Genomic DNA, 12,653 nt, shown 5'->3' with positions numbered 1-12,653 from the left:
GTAGTCACTATTTTCTCAGGTTGATTTTACCTTTACTATTTTTGGAAATAATTAACTTTTCCTTTTTCGTATACTTCTTTTCCAAGGTAAATAAAAATTAGTAGACAATCTTATAAAAGAAGACCTTTCACAACACAAAATTACTAAACCCTAAACTGAACTGCCGATGATGTCCTCCGCGGTAGAGCAATTACGCATAAAGAAGAAGAGGAGAAGGGTTGAGTCTCCTCCATCATCATGTAGTAGGTTAATGTCTTTGCCATATGACATGGTTCTAAACTGCTTGGCCCGCGTGTCGAGAACCGACCTAGCGGCTTTATGTCTGGTCTCAAAGAGCATCCGCTCGCTGGTGTCTTCCGCTGAGATGTACGAGACCCGATCTCGAATGGGTTTGAGGGAAGATTACATCTATGTATGCTTGGGAACTAATTTTGGCACAAACCCTCTGGGATGGTTCATCCTCAGAAAAGGAGGACAATGGAATAGGCTGATCCCGATCCCGATCCCTTCGTTCCCATCTCCTCGCAGAGCTACCTATGTCTCCATGGGATGTGGGATCTATGTAATTGGAGGAGAGATAGAAGCTGTGAAGACATCGTGTGTCTCGTTTCTGGATTGTCGGACTCACACGTGGAGCCAGCTCCCTTCCATGAGATTTGCTCGCTGTGAAGCCAATGCTGGGGTCTTAGACGGTAAGATATACGTCATGGGAGGCTGCGATACTGTATTCTCCGGCAACAATCCAGAGGTTTTCGATCCAAAGACGCAAACTTGGAGCAGAGTGTGTATACCTGATCCGGTGATGAACAGTAAAGTTGGCAAGCTGGTTGGGCCGCCGGATAATAATATTTCTATCAAATTTTGGACTGAAGAAGGTTTGTGGAATGATTTCTTTCTAAACGCAAAAGAGGATTGTTGTTGTGCAATAGACAGATTGTTATTCACTTGTGATTTTGACGGGAGAATCAAGTGGTGTGACCCTTTGAGTGGGGTGAGGAAAGGGAGCATGGAGTGGTACAAGGTGAACGGTTTGGAAGATCTTCTAGGGTTCCTCAAGTTTGACCTTAGCAAAGATACAATCTTTTTCGTTGGGGAGAGTGCGGATGTGTGGAACTGCCATATGCTCAAGCGTGGTTACACAGACGGCCTCCTAGGCTTAGTTCCGGGCTTCAAAATCAGCAAATCCGCTGGCAACATTGTCATCTTCTGGAGCGTGCTCCTCGGGGACAAGTTGCAGGTTTGGTGTGCTGAGATTTCACTTGAGAGGCGGCTGCGCCAGGATGATGGCCAGATTTGGGGGAACATCCAGTGCATTGATCATGTCTTCACTATGGACCCTGACCTCTATATTTTGTCTTCTATTAATGTTAGTCTTTGAACATACTTTTCTCTTTTATTAGCAGACTTAATTGGTAGATACTCTTTGTTTCTGTTAACTCTATCAAGTGTGTTTCTTCTTGTTCTTCTATTTCACGTAATCTTCATTAATGTGACATTATACTAGTTCCTTGAATTAGTGCTGTTAGTTTTTCGTTTGCTCTGACATTAACAGATCGCGCAATACAATTCTCTAGCTAGCAGGTTTGTACCATTGAAGACATGGATATAAATGATTTTTGTTTTGGTAAAATGTGAAGGTTGGATCGATATAAATGATTTGATTATTCAGAATGAAAATTTGCTTACCTTTGGTGGTGAAAACGGGGTTACAGCCACATTGAACTACGAGACAGTTTGTTTCTTCTTTGGTGTTACGATGAATGGTGCAGCAATGTTTAATGCCACAAAAGCAGATGAGATGACTAAAATTGCAACCTCTTGATTCTACAAGAATCTTTTTAGAGGTGAAAATGTTATAAAGGGAAGATGAAACTTTCACTTCCAGAGTTCTTCCACGGGGAATCTCCCACGTTCACTTCCATGTTTCATCTGTTGAACTGATGCAATGGCTCTCGCGTTGCTGAGAGCATTGTTGCTTCCTAGCTGTTTCTCCAACGCGTTCTCGACTCCTGCCATTTCTAGCTTCTAAAAATAATTTAATTATCATTTTCGATTATAATTTTTATTTAACTTTTTATTTAGTTAATTGGATTATATTTTAATAAGAATTTTTCTTTTTTAAAAAAGAATATATATATTGCATATTTCCCGACGAAACATTTCGTAAGGAAAAAGTGTCGAAATTCATCAAAAATTTCTCTTAGACAAGATTCGTGAGAAATTACGGATAAGAGATCGTCGTAAATTAATTTCCTGAGGAACAAAAATTTATCGGGAATCAATGAAGAAAGGAAGCTTTGAAGCTCATAGCAAACTGAAAAGGTGGCAGAAATAAATGAGTACTGTACTACAAAAGGCCCCACGCAGAACACAGAATTAACGTTGATCGTTGCTGTCACGTGGAGAGGTTAAGGTTCCCCTGCCACTTCTCTTATGTATTGTCTATTTCTTTTTTTTTTTTGAACTTAACTCTATTTCAAAAGTTAGTTTTTAAGAAAACTGAAGCACATAATTTTATAAATCTATTCAACACGTGGTTTATTCTATCACATTGTTCAATGTTGTTGACACATGAATGCTTAGTTTAATAAAATATAGACTTCATGCATGCATATTTCTTGTCAATAAAAAAGCAGAAGTTTACAGTTTTACAAACTTGTAAACGTAAGAAACAAAAAAGAAATCTGTGGTCAACTTGATTAGCCTAAACTGTATAAGATAACTCTGATCATCCAACTAGACTCCAGACTTGAAGAGTTAGTTCTATCTCTACAGATATTACAAAAATAGAGTTATATAGTAGTAGCATAAATACTGCATACTAATCCATCATCAATACTATTAATTTTGGATCATGTCCAATTAATATTAGTTGGGTCTAAATAAAATATAACTGCATCTATTTTTCCTGAATTAAATAGTATATTTTACATCTAATTCCATAACTATAATTACTTTTTACTAATCAACATATCCTTTGTAACTTCCAACCCCAAAATTTTTGGGTACCACCTTTTTCTTCTAATACAAATAATGTCGACATATATATATAATATATATATATATATATATAATAACAAATATTCCTTCTTTTTTGGGGTTTATCAAATCCAAAAATGTGATGACATATGTCATCAAACATAACATATAACTATAGAAACATATGTCAATAATTTAACTAATATTTCCATATTTGTTAATAACAAATGCGGTTACATTTGTTTCTTTTGTCATCACATTTTATTTGATTAATATAACATGTTAGTTTATATGAATGATTTATGTATATAGTTAAGTTATATGTTAATTACTCTTTATAGCATCAGCTAGACATTAATTGTTCAAATTGTGAATGTTATATACATAAATTAAATTTATAGTTTAACAAAGTACATAATGTTAAAATGGATTTTAATGGGTTTTAAGTGAACTTTTAATAGAGTTAACTAATATTAATTGATGGTGGAACGGGTTATTAGTGACATTTATTTTATATGCTTAACGAAATTTAACGGGTTTAACTAGACTTTTAATAGAAATAAATATTCATATCAATTTATTTAATTTAATAGGTTTTAAATAGATTATTCGTTTAAAATATTTATTAAATATGATTTTACTTAAAGTTAGCGAAGACCATATTAACTCATTTACATATATATATATTTAACTGAATATCTTAGAAAAAAAAATTTCAAACATTTTTCAAAAATTATGTTTGATTTTCGTTGCGGGTTGGGTTTGATATTGGTTTTGGATATAACACTTTTAAGAACCGTTCGAGTATGTAGACCAGATTTAATAGAATATGATACTTTGATTTTCGGGTCCTCTCTAAATTAGAGATTTTGGATATAAATATTTTTAACTAATTATGTTAGGTAACTAATAAGAAAATATAATATGTTATAGAGGTTAAGAATAAAGTTTAAAAATGATTTCTAAAATGTATATAGCACAAGGGTATAGTTATGTAACTTGACATATTTAATATAATTAACAAAATATATATTAAATTAATATTAAACATTTATGATTATAAAAACAAAAATATAAAATTAAAACAAAAATATACCCATCTAATACTAGTTTAAATAAGGAAGAATATATGGAAAAAGAAGAGAAGAAGAATGAGATGCTAAACAAAAAGATGCAATCAAAATTGACAGGCAGTACAATAATGTGTAGTAGTGTGACAGCTGAGTTGTCTACTACCCATTTTCGACGTTAATGTTTTGACCCTTTTATCTCTTATATTCGAAAATGTCTCAACCTAATAATTTAATCAAGACACCAGAAAGCAGAAAATAAACTTAGTAAGAAACCTATTTTCTTCCTTATTATTATGAGTGTTATTTGAAGATATTCTGTATCAGTTCGTGAAGTACTACATGAGGTAGTACATGTGTGTGTCATGAAGATGGGCTGAGTTGGAGTTCGTGTTTTGTGATATCGGTGGGCTTGATAAGCTTGGAGAAGAAATAATATATTTACTGGAATATTTACATTAAGTGTAAACGGTATTACTTGAAGAGGAAAAGGCAAGAGAGTTATTTCCTAAAGAGAAAATGGAAAGTTGCTTAAGTTGCTTTTGGAAGAACTTGTGGAGAAAGTTCTGGTTATCTACATAAGAAGGACGTGCCTCCATAGAGAAAGGTGTCTCTGCTAAAAAGAAGAAAAGTTGAGAGATCGTTCTGGTGTTGCTTGTGTGATCAAGTCTTTGGTGTCACTGCTCTGCGTTAGGTGTTGACGTAGTTGGTGAAGTACTTCCAAGAAGTGGAAGATTGAAGTCTGAACTCAGGGGGAGTTTAGATCGGGGTTTGGAGGATCCTGATAAACAAAAGTTTAGACTCTAGGGTGAGTTTTAGCTTAGGATTGGGCTAATCCTAAAGGATTCTTGTAATAGAAAAGATTGGTGTAAGACTTTCTTGTTCTAGTGAATTCGAAAAGATAAACTTGTGTCTTTTACTTTCTGCACTTTAATTCTCTGCTCTCACTACATTAACAAGTGGTATCAGAGCGGGTCACCTAAGTTACTGGTGTGATCTGGGAGAGTGAGGACAGAAACTGGTTCAGAAAGAAGGACATAGTTGCAAGTAGATCTTGAAGATCAATGGAGAGAGCTAAGTTGCCTTTCAAGAAGCGTTTTTCAAGGAATGGGCAAAACAGATCTTCTATGGAGTTCATGGTTGATGATTACATGAAGGAAAAAAGAACAAGAGGAAGATTTGGTAATTTCCCAAAGGTTCCACAGTGCCTTGAATGCAAAGGTTTTGGGCATGTACAAGCTGAATGTACAAATCTGCAGAAGCGTAAGAAGAAGATAGTCACCAAGAGTGATTCTAATGATGGTAAGGAGTTGAAGAACTTGGTGGCGTTCACAACTTTTGTTCCTGGTTCTAAGACAAAATCTGCAACGGGATCTGCGTCAGCGTCTGCATCAGGGTCTTCATGTGGAGGTGATGATGATGCTGTAACTGATGATGATGATGGAGAGTTTGATCTTGCTGGGAATTATGAAAGGCTGTATGAGAATTGGCTCAAGCAGGTTGAGACGAATTCAGAGCTGGCTAAGGAGAAGGTCAAGCTAGAAGCTCAAGTTGCTGAAGCACTTAAGTATGCCTCAGAGAAAGAAGAAGAAGCACGACAGGCTGGTGCTCAACTTGCAGAGACTCAAAAGGGTTTGAAGATGCTGAATGGTGGGACGAAGCAGCTAGATCATCTCCTCAGTATTGGAAAGAGTGATCGATGTGGCCTTGGATACCAAGGAGAATGTTCTACAGCTGAAGGTGTTTTTATATCAGCAGGGAAAACTGGGGATTTAGCTACGTCTGCTACAGAGCCAGAGGTTAAGGTGTCTGCAGAGAAGACATCCAATGGAAAGACTGCAGTAAAGACTGCAACTGATGTGAAAAACGCGACTGCTACGCGTACTGCTACGGCAACTGATACGGTGACTGTTCCAGAGAGAGTTTCTGGATTGAAGAGTACATCTCCACGAAAGTGGCAGCCTGTTTGTCATCACTGTGGTGTGGTTGGCACATTAGGCCAAGGTGTTTCAAGTTGCTGAGGGAGAAGAATCAGATGGTGCAAGCTTATGGTGTTTATGGTATGAGGAGTCATGGTCCTATATGTTATTCTTGTGGAGTTCAAGGGCATATTCGACGTGAGTGTTTCAAGCCAGTTCAAGGAGCTAATCATGGAGGATTTGGGCTCAGGAATACGTGGTCTAGGAGATTTGATCACTATTTAGATGGTGGAATGAGATTTTCTCCTTACTTTGGAGGATATAGATCTTCATATTAGTTTTTGACAATGATGTGACTCATAGGGGGAGATTGAAGACGTGGTCTTTTGTCCAGAGGTGATGAGTTCACATGCATAGTCAAAAAGGGGGAGATTGAAGATGTATATTCTGTATCAGTTCGTGAAGTACTACAGGAGGTAGTACATGTGTGTGTCATGAAGATGGGCTGAGTTGGAGTTCGTGTTTTGTGATATCGGTGGGCTTGATAAGCTTGGAGAAGAAATAATATATTTACTGGAATATTTACATTAAGTGTAAACGGTATTACTTGAAGAGGAAAAGGCAAGAGAGTTATTTCCTTAAGAGAAAATGGAAAGTTGCTTAAGTTGCTTTTGGAAGAACTTGTGGAGCAAGTTCTGGTTATCTACATAAGGAGGACGTGCCTCCATAGAGAAAAGTGTCTCTGCTAAAAAGAAGAAAAGTTGAGAGATCGTTCTGGTGTTGCTTGTGTGATCAAGTCTTTGGTGTCACTGCTCTGCGTTAGGTGTTGACGTAGTTGGTGAAGTACTTCCGAGAAGTGGAAGATTGAAGTCTGAACTCAGGGGGAGTTTAGCTCGGGGTTGGAGGATCCTGATAAACAAAAGTCTAGACTCTAGGGTGAGTTTTAGCTTAGGATTGGGCTAATCCTAAAGGATTCTTGTAATAGAAAAGATTGGTGTAAGACTTTCTTGTTCTAGTGAATTCGAAAAGATAAACTTGTGTCTTTTACTTTCTGCACTTTAATTCTCTGCTCTCACTACATTAACATTATTCTCATTTTTCATTAAATTGATAGGCTTCCCACATGCAGAATATTACTTTTTCACAACCATTTCAGTTATATTTTATCTTCATATCTAGATTTCTTCTCATAATGAGATGAATTGTGTGGACATAGTTAAGATCATGTCATGTGAAATCATTTCAGACTTTAACTTTACCCCCAGGTTATTTAGACAAGTTGCTTGATTAATTCGTCTTTATATATGTATAACCTATGATGATATTGTCTAGTAGAAAGGTTTTTTTTTTCGTACAATGTTGTCTAGTAGGAGGGTACTCCTTTTTGTAGTAAAAAGGTACTCCAATCACTTGTTTTGTGTTTATTGCTCTCTGTGCATGGTAACTCTCTCCAATGGTTGATTACAAACCATGAAACCAAAACAAAACAAAGCCTTGTGCTGTTTTGATCGTTCAGTTTCGCTAGCATGTCTTCATTTTACATATTACTAGTTGAAAAGTGAATACGTTCAAGATTGGACCATTCTTATATATGTAGTTCTGGTTTCGTGGCCCCTAGGCTAACTTGATTATCGACATTATCATCTACACCAGACGAAATTAAATTGGAAATTTAATGTAGCAGTGGCCCTATGCCATAAATCAGAAGAACCTCTCCCTTTGTACCCAAGTTTCTTTTACGACACCAAGCATCATCAGTATGATATAATAGAAAATTAATCGTCGGCTACCACACTATTTACGAATAAATCCAGGTGACTTTTTAAATTATGTGTAGCTCATATATACAGGTTATATTTTTCAGTTATCTTTTGGTCAAACATTCTTTTTTTGGTCAAACATTTATTTTCAGTTATCAAATATTCATTGTAGAAACATTAAATCAAAAGGAATTGGACATGGAATATGATTCATAAGAAAGCAATGAGCTATGTGTAGTCAGTTTCTACTTCGAATATCAACTTCTTCACTGAAAAAAGTCATTTCACATTGTAAAACTTAAGTTTAATAACTGCTAAACCTTGCTTTCGAATCAACATTAGCGCATATTCTACACATATATTTTCTGTACACATACAGTATTTACACTATGCCACCTAATTATATAGTAGATACATAATCTGAATTATGGATGGTTGTAACGTGTAAATATAAATAAATAAATAAACTTCTCTGTGGTCTAGTGGTTTCTTTAAAAAAAAAATGCATACCAAAAATAATATTACTACAGAAAGGTGTTTAAAATATTAGTACTAGTTAGAAAGTGTGGCTTATACATAAATGTTTAAATGAGTAAAGGTTAAGTTTTATAAAATGTAAAATCAGACAACGTAACAACAAAACTTCTTATCACTCGAGCAATGTGAATCCATGTTTTTTTTTCGTTCTCTTTCTAGGGTTTTTTTGTCGAAAAATAAATACAGTAATAATAGAGCACTAAAGCTTGATCGTACTTTATTTTACACAACATGCTAGTACATGAAGAGAAACAGATAAAAAAATAATGAGTGAATTTTGTGGTCCAACAACTTAAGCACCTTAAGATCCTTCCCACTTCTGTTTTGAGGGTCCTTCTCTTCCAACGTTTACTTTCACATCTTCTCCTCTTGTTATATCATTCATGTGAGAGAAAGAGCGAGAGAAAGAGAGTAATACTTTGAAGATGAGTGTGAGAAGAAGCAACGCAGACGGAAAGAGGAGTTTAAGAGAAATGAGTGAGGAAGAGGAAGAAGACGAGGATGCATTTGAAGAAGAAGACAACGGAGGAGAACAGGAACAAGAAGAGGCTATAGAGAAGAAGCAGAAAGGCAGAGCTACAAGTAGTAGCACTAGTAGTGGAGTTTCTTGTCAGGTCGAGCGATGCACTGCGGATATGAGCAGAGCCAAACAGTACCACAAACGACACAAAGTCTGCGAGTTTCATGCCAAAGCTCCTGCTGTTCGGATCTCTGGTGGTTACCAACGCTTCTGCCAACAATGTAGCAGGTAACATCTCTCTCTCTCTCTCTCTCTCTCTCTCTCTCTCTCTCTCTCTCTCTCTCTCTCTCTCTCTCTCTCTCTCTCTCTCTCTCTCTTATCAAATATCTTCACCTCGTTGCGACAGCCACCAAAAACAAGAAAAAGAAACATTTAACTTTGGTTTTACAAGGTTTCACGAGCTGCGTGAGTTTGATGAAGCCAAGCGGAGTTGCAGGAGACGCTTAGCTGGACACAATGAGAGAAGGCGGAAGAGCACAAATGAATAAAACGGCCGTGATTCTGAATGTTAATGAAACAGGCTTTGCTTGCTCTCTTCTGTCACTCTCTTTAATTAAGCTCCTTGTAATCTTATGTGCCTCTCTCTCTCTGTTTCTCAATAATGTATGCAATCAAAAGCTATCTGCTAAACCTAAGACATTAATAAATGCATTGAGACCAAGTAAATGCTTGAAGGTGAACATGTGTAAGAAAATGTATTCAATCAACTTTTTTATTAATAATGTGGGAGAAACTTTTGATTCTTGACATCTGTATTCTGTTACAAGAAAGCTCAACAAATATATATTAGATTCTAAAACTAATCTTAGTCAGGTTTGATTCCCAACAATTTCATTAAGAACTCCCAAGCAACGATTGATGCTGCATTAGCAGGAGGGAATGCTCTCAATATGGTTAGACGCAAACCTGCATAGCATCCCTTAAGTCCAGCCCTCTTGTGAATCTGCATAGGCGCCAAAATAGTATTTTATTTAGTATCATTGAATGTTTAGATTCAAAGGAGACAAGGAAAAATCAAAAGAGCTTACAGACTGATCTCAACACTTTCAAAGGGTTTTTCTAGGTAGTTTAGTCTGGATAATGGTTTTTTTTCTTTTTCTTTTTTGGTCGATGATAATGGTTTTTTTTTCTTTTTTGCTATATCAAGAGGGGAAACAGCTGACTAGCACTGTATCATAGAAACAGTAGCAAGATGATTCCAATAGCAACAATTTTTTTATGACAGGAGTTCATGCAAACACTACAAGAGAGATTCTTACAGCTATGCCTCCAAGACCACCGGTGAGAACTACTATCCCCATGTCAACCAAAGTAACCATGTAATCAGCTTAGAACACTCTAATCTCGAGTGGATTTTCAGCACACTATATTCCGTTAACAATGTTGCTGAACCACCGCGAAATATACCTGTTACCTGAAAGACATCCCCATCAAACCTAAATGCTTGATTCGATGTATAGCCCTCTCAGCAATGACAATCAAAGAGGACTGTTGTATGAATATGTGCCTTGGATCTGCATTCTACACTGTAGAAAACAAATGTCCTAAAACTCCCAAGGAAACCATCAAAGATATTAACTAAAACATGTTACAAAAACAGAGGTTTCACATTAACTAGCTCTGTTGGACATGATACAAAGCTAATAACAGCTCCACCAAACATAGCAGATGGGACAATGGTTTCTAGTCCGTGGCCCATCATCTCGTCAAGTTACCTTAATAAAACAATGCAAAAAATAAAATCTGGAATGCAAAAAGAAAATAAAAGAATTCAGTGAAAAGATCAGCTGGTCTGCGATTTATACCCGCAGGAAGAGCTTAGCCTGGGAGTATATTCCGAACATCAATGAACTTTCAAAGGCCATTCCAAAAAACTACTAATGTTGCTGCTCCTCTATAGAGTCCTTTGACCTAAATGTGATTACAGTGGATCTTGTAAGTTCCCATCGACACTGAAAAAATACAGTCTTTCGATATGTTTGCTAGGTGCTAAAGTGAAGAAGGAAAGAGATGAGAATAGTGCAGAGAGAAACATACTCCTTCAGATTCAGGATTATTGAAGCACAATGCAGACCGTTTTTGTATCTGAGCCCTTGCACATCTGTGTTATGTTTCTGAAGTTTTACCTGAAAGAAGAAACAAAAGACACGCCAGCCCTAAAGAACAAGCTTCACCTCTTAAAAGGGAAATAAAAGAACATGAGTGATGCTAAAGAAATGATTTTTATACCCTCAAAGCTCATAAGCAACAAACCCAAGTATAGAAGAATGCTCATTGAGCTTGGGTTATGAGCCAAGTACAGCCAACACGAGATGTTCTTATTATCAAAAAAACAATATATATATATATAGTAACAATCAACACACAAGTGACATATATATAGATATATATATATATATATATATATATATATCGATGCATACTACTTTGAATTGAAACACACATAACCCCACTTGGTAATATATACAGTTGTGAAGAAGTAAAAACAAAGTCACAAAGTCGAAACTGGGATTGAGAATTGAGTACCTTGATGGTATCGAAAGGGTGGCCGACGGCGACTGTGGCGAGACAAAGCCATCTTTCCGGCGACGTATTCCTTGTAAAACCCTAAACCCTCTCCCATCGTCGTCTTCCTCCTCTTTCTTTCCCACCACGCCACCGACCAAAAAGAAGCCTTCTCTTGAATTTCATTAAAGAAACAGAATCAAGTTGTTTATTAATAACGACAACCATAGATACACAGAGCCGTCTTAGCTCAGTGGTAGAGCGCGTGACTTTTAATCCCGTGGCCGTGGGTTCGATCCCCACAGACGGCGTCTTGTTTTTCTTCCCTTGCGAAATAGACCTTTTTAGTACAGAAAAGTGCATAATTATTTACAAGTAGGATATTATTTCTTCGCTCGAACACAAAGTAGATTATACTTTGAATCCTGGATGTTACAACTTAGCCACTCGGGATGATAACACATCAAACATGGTGCAAAAACACTTTAAGCAATATGTATTTATATTGTTTTCGATATTCGTACACAACCTTAAACTTTAGGATTATATATTTATATTTATATATGAGCATGAATATAAATTCAATTTGTTGAACCGCCTAGAACTCATATATATGAGTAAAAGATGCTATCGTAGTTTTGGTTTATATGTTCAGCAAGATATGGTATCATTTCATAATTTCACAAGATGAAGTGATGCCAAATCATTTTGCTAACTAAACTTCAGGAGGAAGTTATGAATCCTGATTGGATTTGCTTATGATCGTGTTCATTACGAAACATTCACAGCGTAATGTATAGATGGTGAATCTTATTAATTATCCTCTTAGTGATGATATACTGTTATGTTGTGACTTGTGAGTTCTGAGCAAAATATGAAGCTCAAGAGTATCGCAAAGTTTCATTGGGATTGAGATCGTTACTACGGACGTGAAGAGCCGAAATCTGCAGTGCCAATGATTTGCATCAAAGCCAAGGCATCAACATTTCACCGAGTACTATTTTATAAGTGTTACTTTTTTTTTTTGAATAAAATGTTAAATTTGATTCTTATAAGTGTTATTTTTCCCAATACCATATACGATATATATTTAATGTCCACTACACAGTCATGCAAGCACTATCATAATTGCTTGTTCATTCATCTAACCATATGTTTAATTAGGTTTTCTATAAATGAGTTCATGGTAGATACCCACATCATTTTGTTATATCTCATTAACATTCACATATAGATGGAGTGTGTATGTATATGGTTTGAATCTTCTTAACCTCATTGATTGACAAGTTTTTTTTTTTGCCTAAATTATTGATTGACCAGTTATAAACAATAATTAATCACTATCGAAATTGATTGTCACACT

The 12,653-nt window shown here is 36.0% G+C and overlaps 3 protein-coding genes, 1 non-coding gene and 1 pseudogene across 4 annotated transcripts; 4 read left to right on the top strand and 1 right to left on the bottom strand.

Annotated features, from left to right (window-relative positions):
• The first annotated feature begins 110 nt into the window (after positions 1 to 110).
• Positions 111 to 1,436, top strand: LOC130509125 (F-box/kelch-repeat protein At4g39560-like). The gene has a single exon (XM_057004778.1). The coding sequence runs from the start codon at positions 167 to 169 to the stop codon at positions 1,376 to 1,378; it is 1,212 nt and encodes a 403-aa protein (XP_056860758.1). The 5' UTR covers positions 111 to 166; the 3' UTR covers positions 1,379 to 1,436.
• Positions 1,437 to 5,113: 3,677 nt separating this feature from the next.
• On the top strand, positions 5,114 to 6,253 carry LOC108845375 (uncharacterized). The gene is made up of 2 exons (XM_057006394.1): positions 5,114 to 6,053; positions 6,120 to 6,253. The coding sequence occupies exons 1-2, from the start codon at positions 5,114 to 5,116 to the stop codon at positions 6,251 to 6,253; spliced, it is 1,074 nt and encodes a 357-aa protein (XP_056862374.1).
• Positions 6,254 to 8,592: 2,339 nt separating this feature from the next.
• On the top strand, positions 8,593 to 9,465 carry LOC108836994 (squamosa promoter-binding-like protein 3). Its single transcript, XM_057004779.1, has 2 exons — positions 8,593 to 9,013; positions 9,177 to 9,465. Exons 1-2 carry the CDS (start codon positions 8,691 to 8,693, stop codon positions 9,271 to 9,273), a joined length of 420 nt encoding a protein of 139 aa, XP_056860759.1. The 5' UTR covers positions 8,593 to 8,690; the 3' UTR covers positions 9,274 to 9,465.
• Positions 9,466 to 9,561: 96 nt separating this feature from the next.
• Positions 9,562 to 12,603, bottom strand: LOC108836993 (mitochondrial arginine transporter BAC1-like; annotated as a pseudogene).
• TRNAK-UUU (transfer RNA lysine (anticodon UUU)) lies at positions 11,530 to 11,601 on the top strand. The gene has a single exon. It is a non-coding gene; the product is annotated as a tRNA-Lys (tRNA).
• Positions 12,604 to 12,653: the final 50 nt, after the last annotated feature.

Source organism: Raphanus sativus, chromosome 3, assembly GCF_000801105.2.
Source record: "Raphanus sativus cultivar WK10039 chromosome 3, ASM80110v3, whole genome shotgun sequence".
NCBI lineage: Eukaryota > Viridiplantae > Streptophyta > Magnoliopsida > Brassicales > Brassicaceae > Raphanus > Raphanus sativus.
The sequence above is the reverse complement of the archived record's forward strand: the minus strand, read 5'-3'. Positions and strand labels throughout refer to the sequence as shown.

Coding starts and splice junctions, on each gene's coding strand:
- LOC130509125 (XM_057004778.1), top strand. CDS start 167: ATGATGTCCTCCGCGGTAGAGCAATTACGCATAAAGAAGAAGAGGAGA.
- LOC108845375 (XM_057006394.1), top strand. CDS start 5,114: ATGGAGAGAGCTAAGTTGCCTTTCAAGAAGCGTTTTTCAAGGAATGGG. Junction 6,054..6,119: donor GGTTGGCACATTAGGCCAAG/GTGTTTCAAGTT, acceptor TGGTATGAGGAG/TCATGGTCCTATATGTTATT.
- LOC108836994 (XM_057004779.1), top strand. CDS start 8,691: ATGAGTGTGAGAAGAAGCAACGCAGACGGAAAGAGGAGTTTAAGAGAA. Junction 9,014..9,176: donor TTCTGCCAACAATGTAGCAG/GTAACATCTCTC, acceptor TGGTTTTACAAG/GTTTCACGAGCTGCGTGAGT.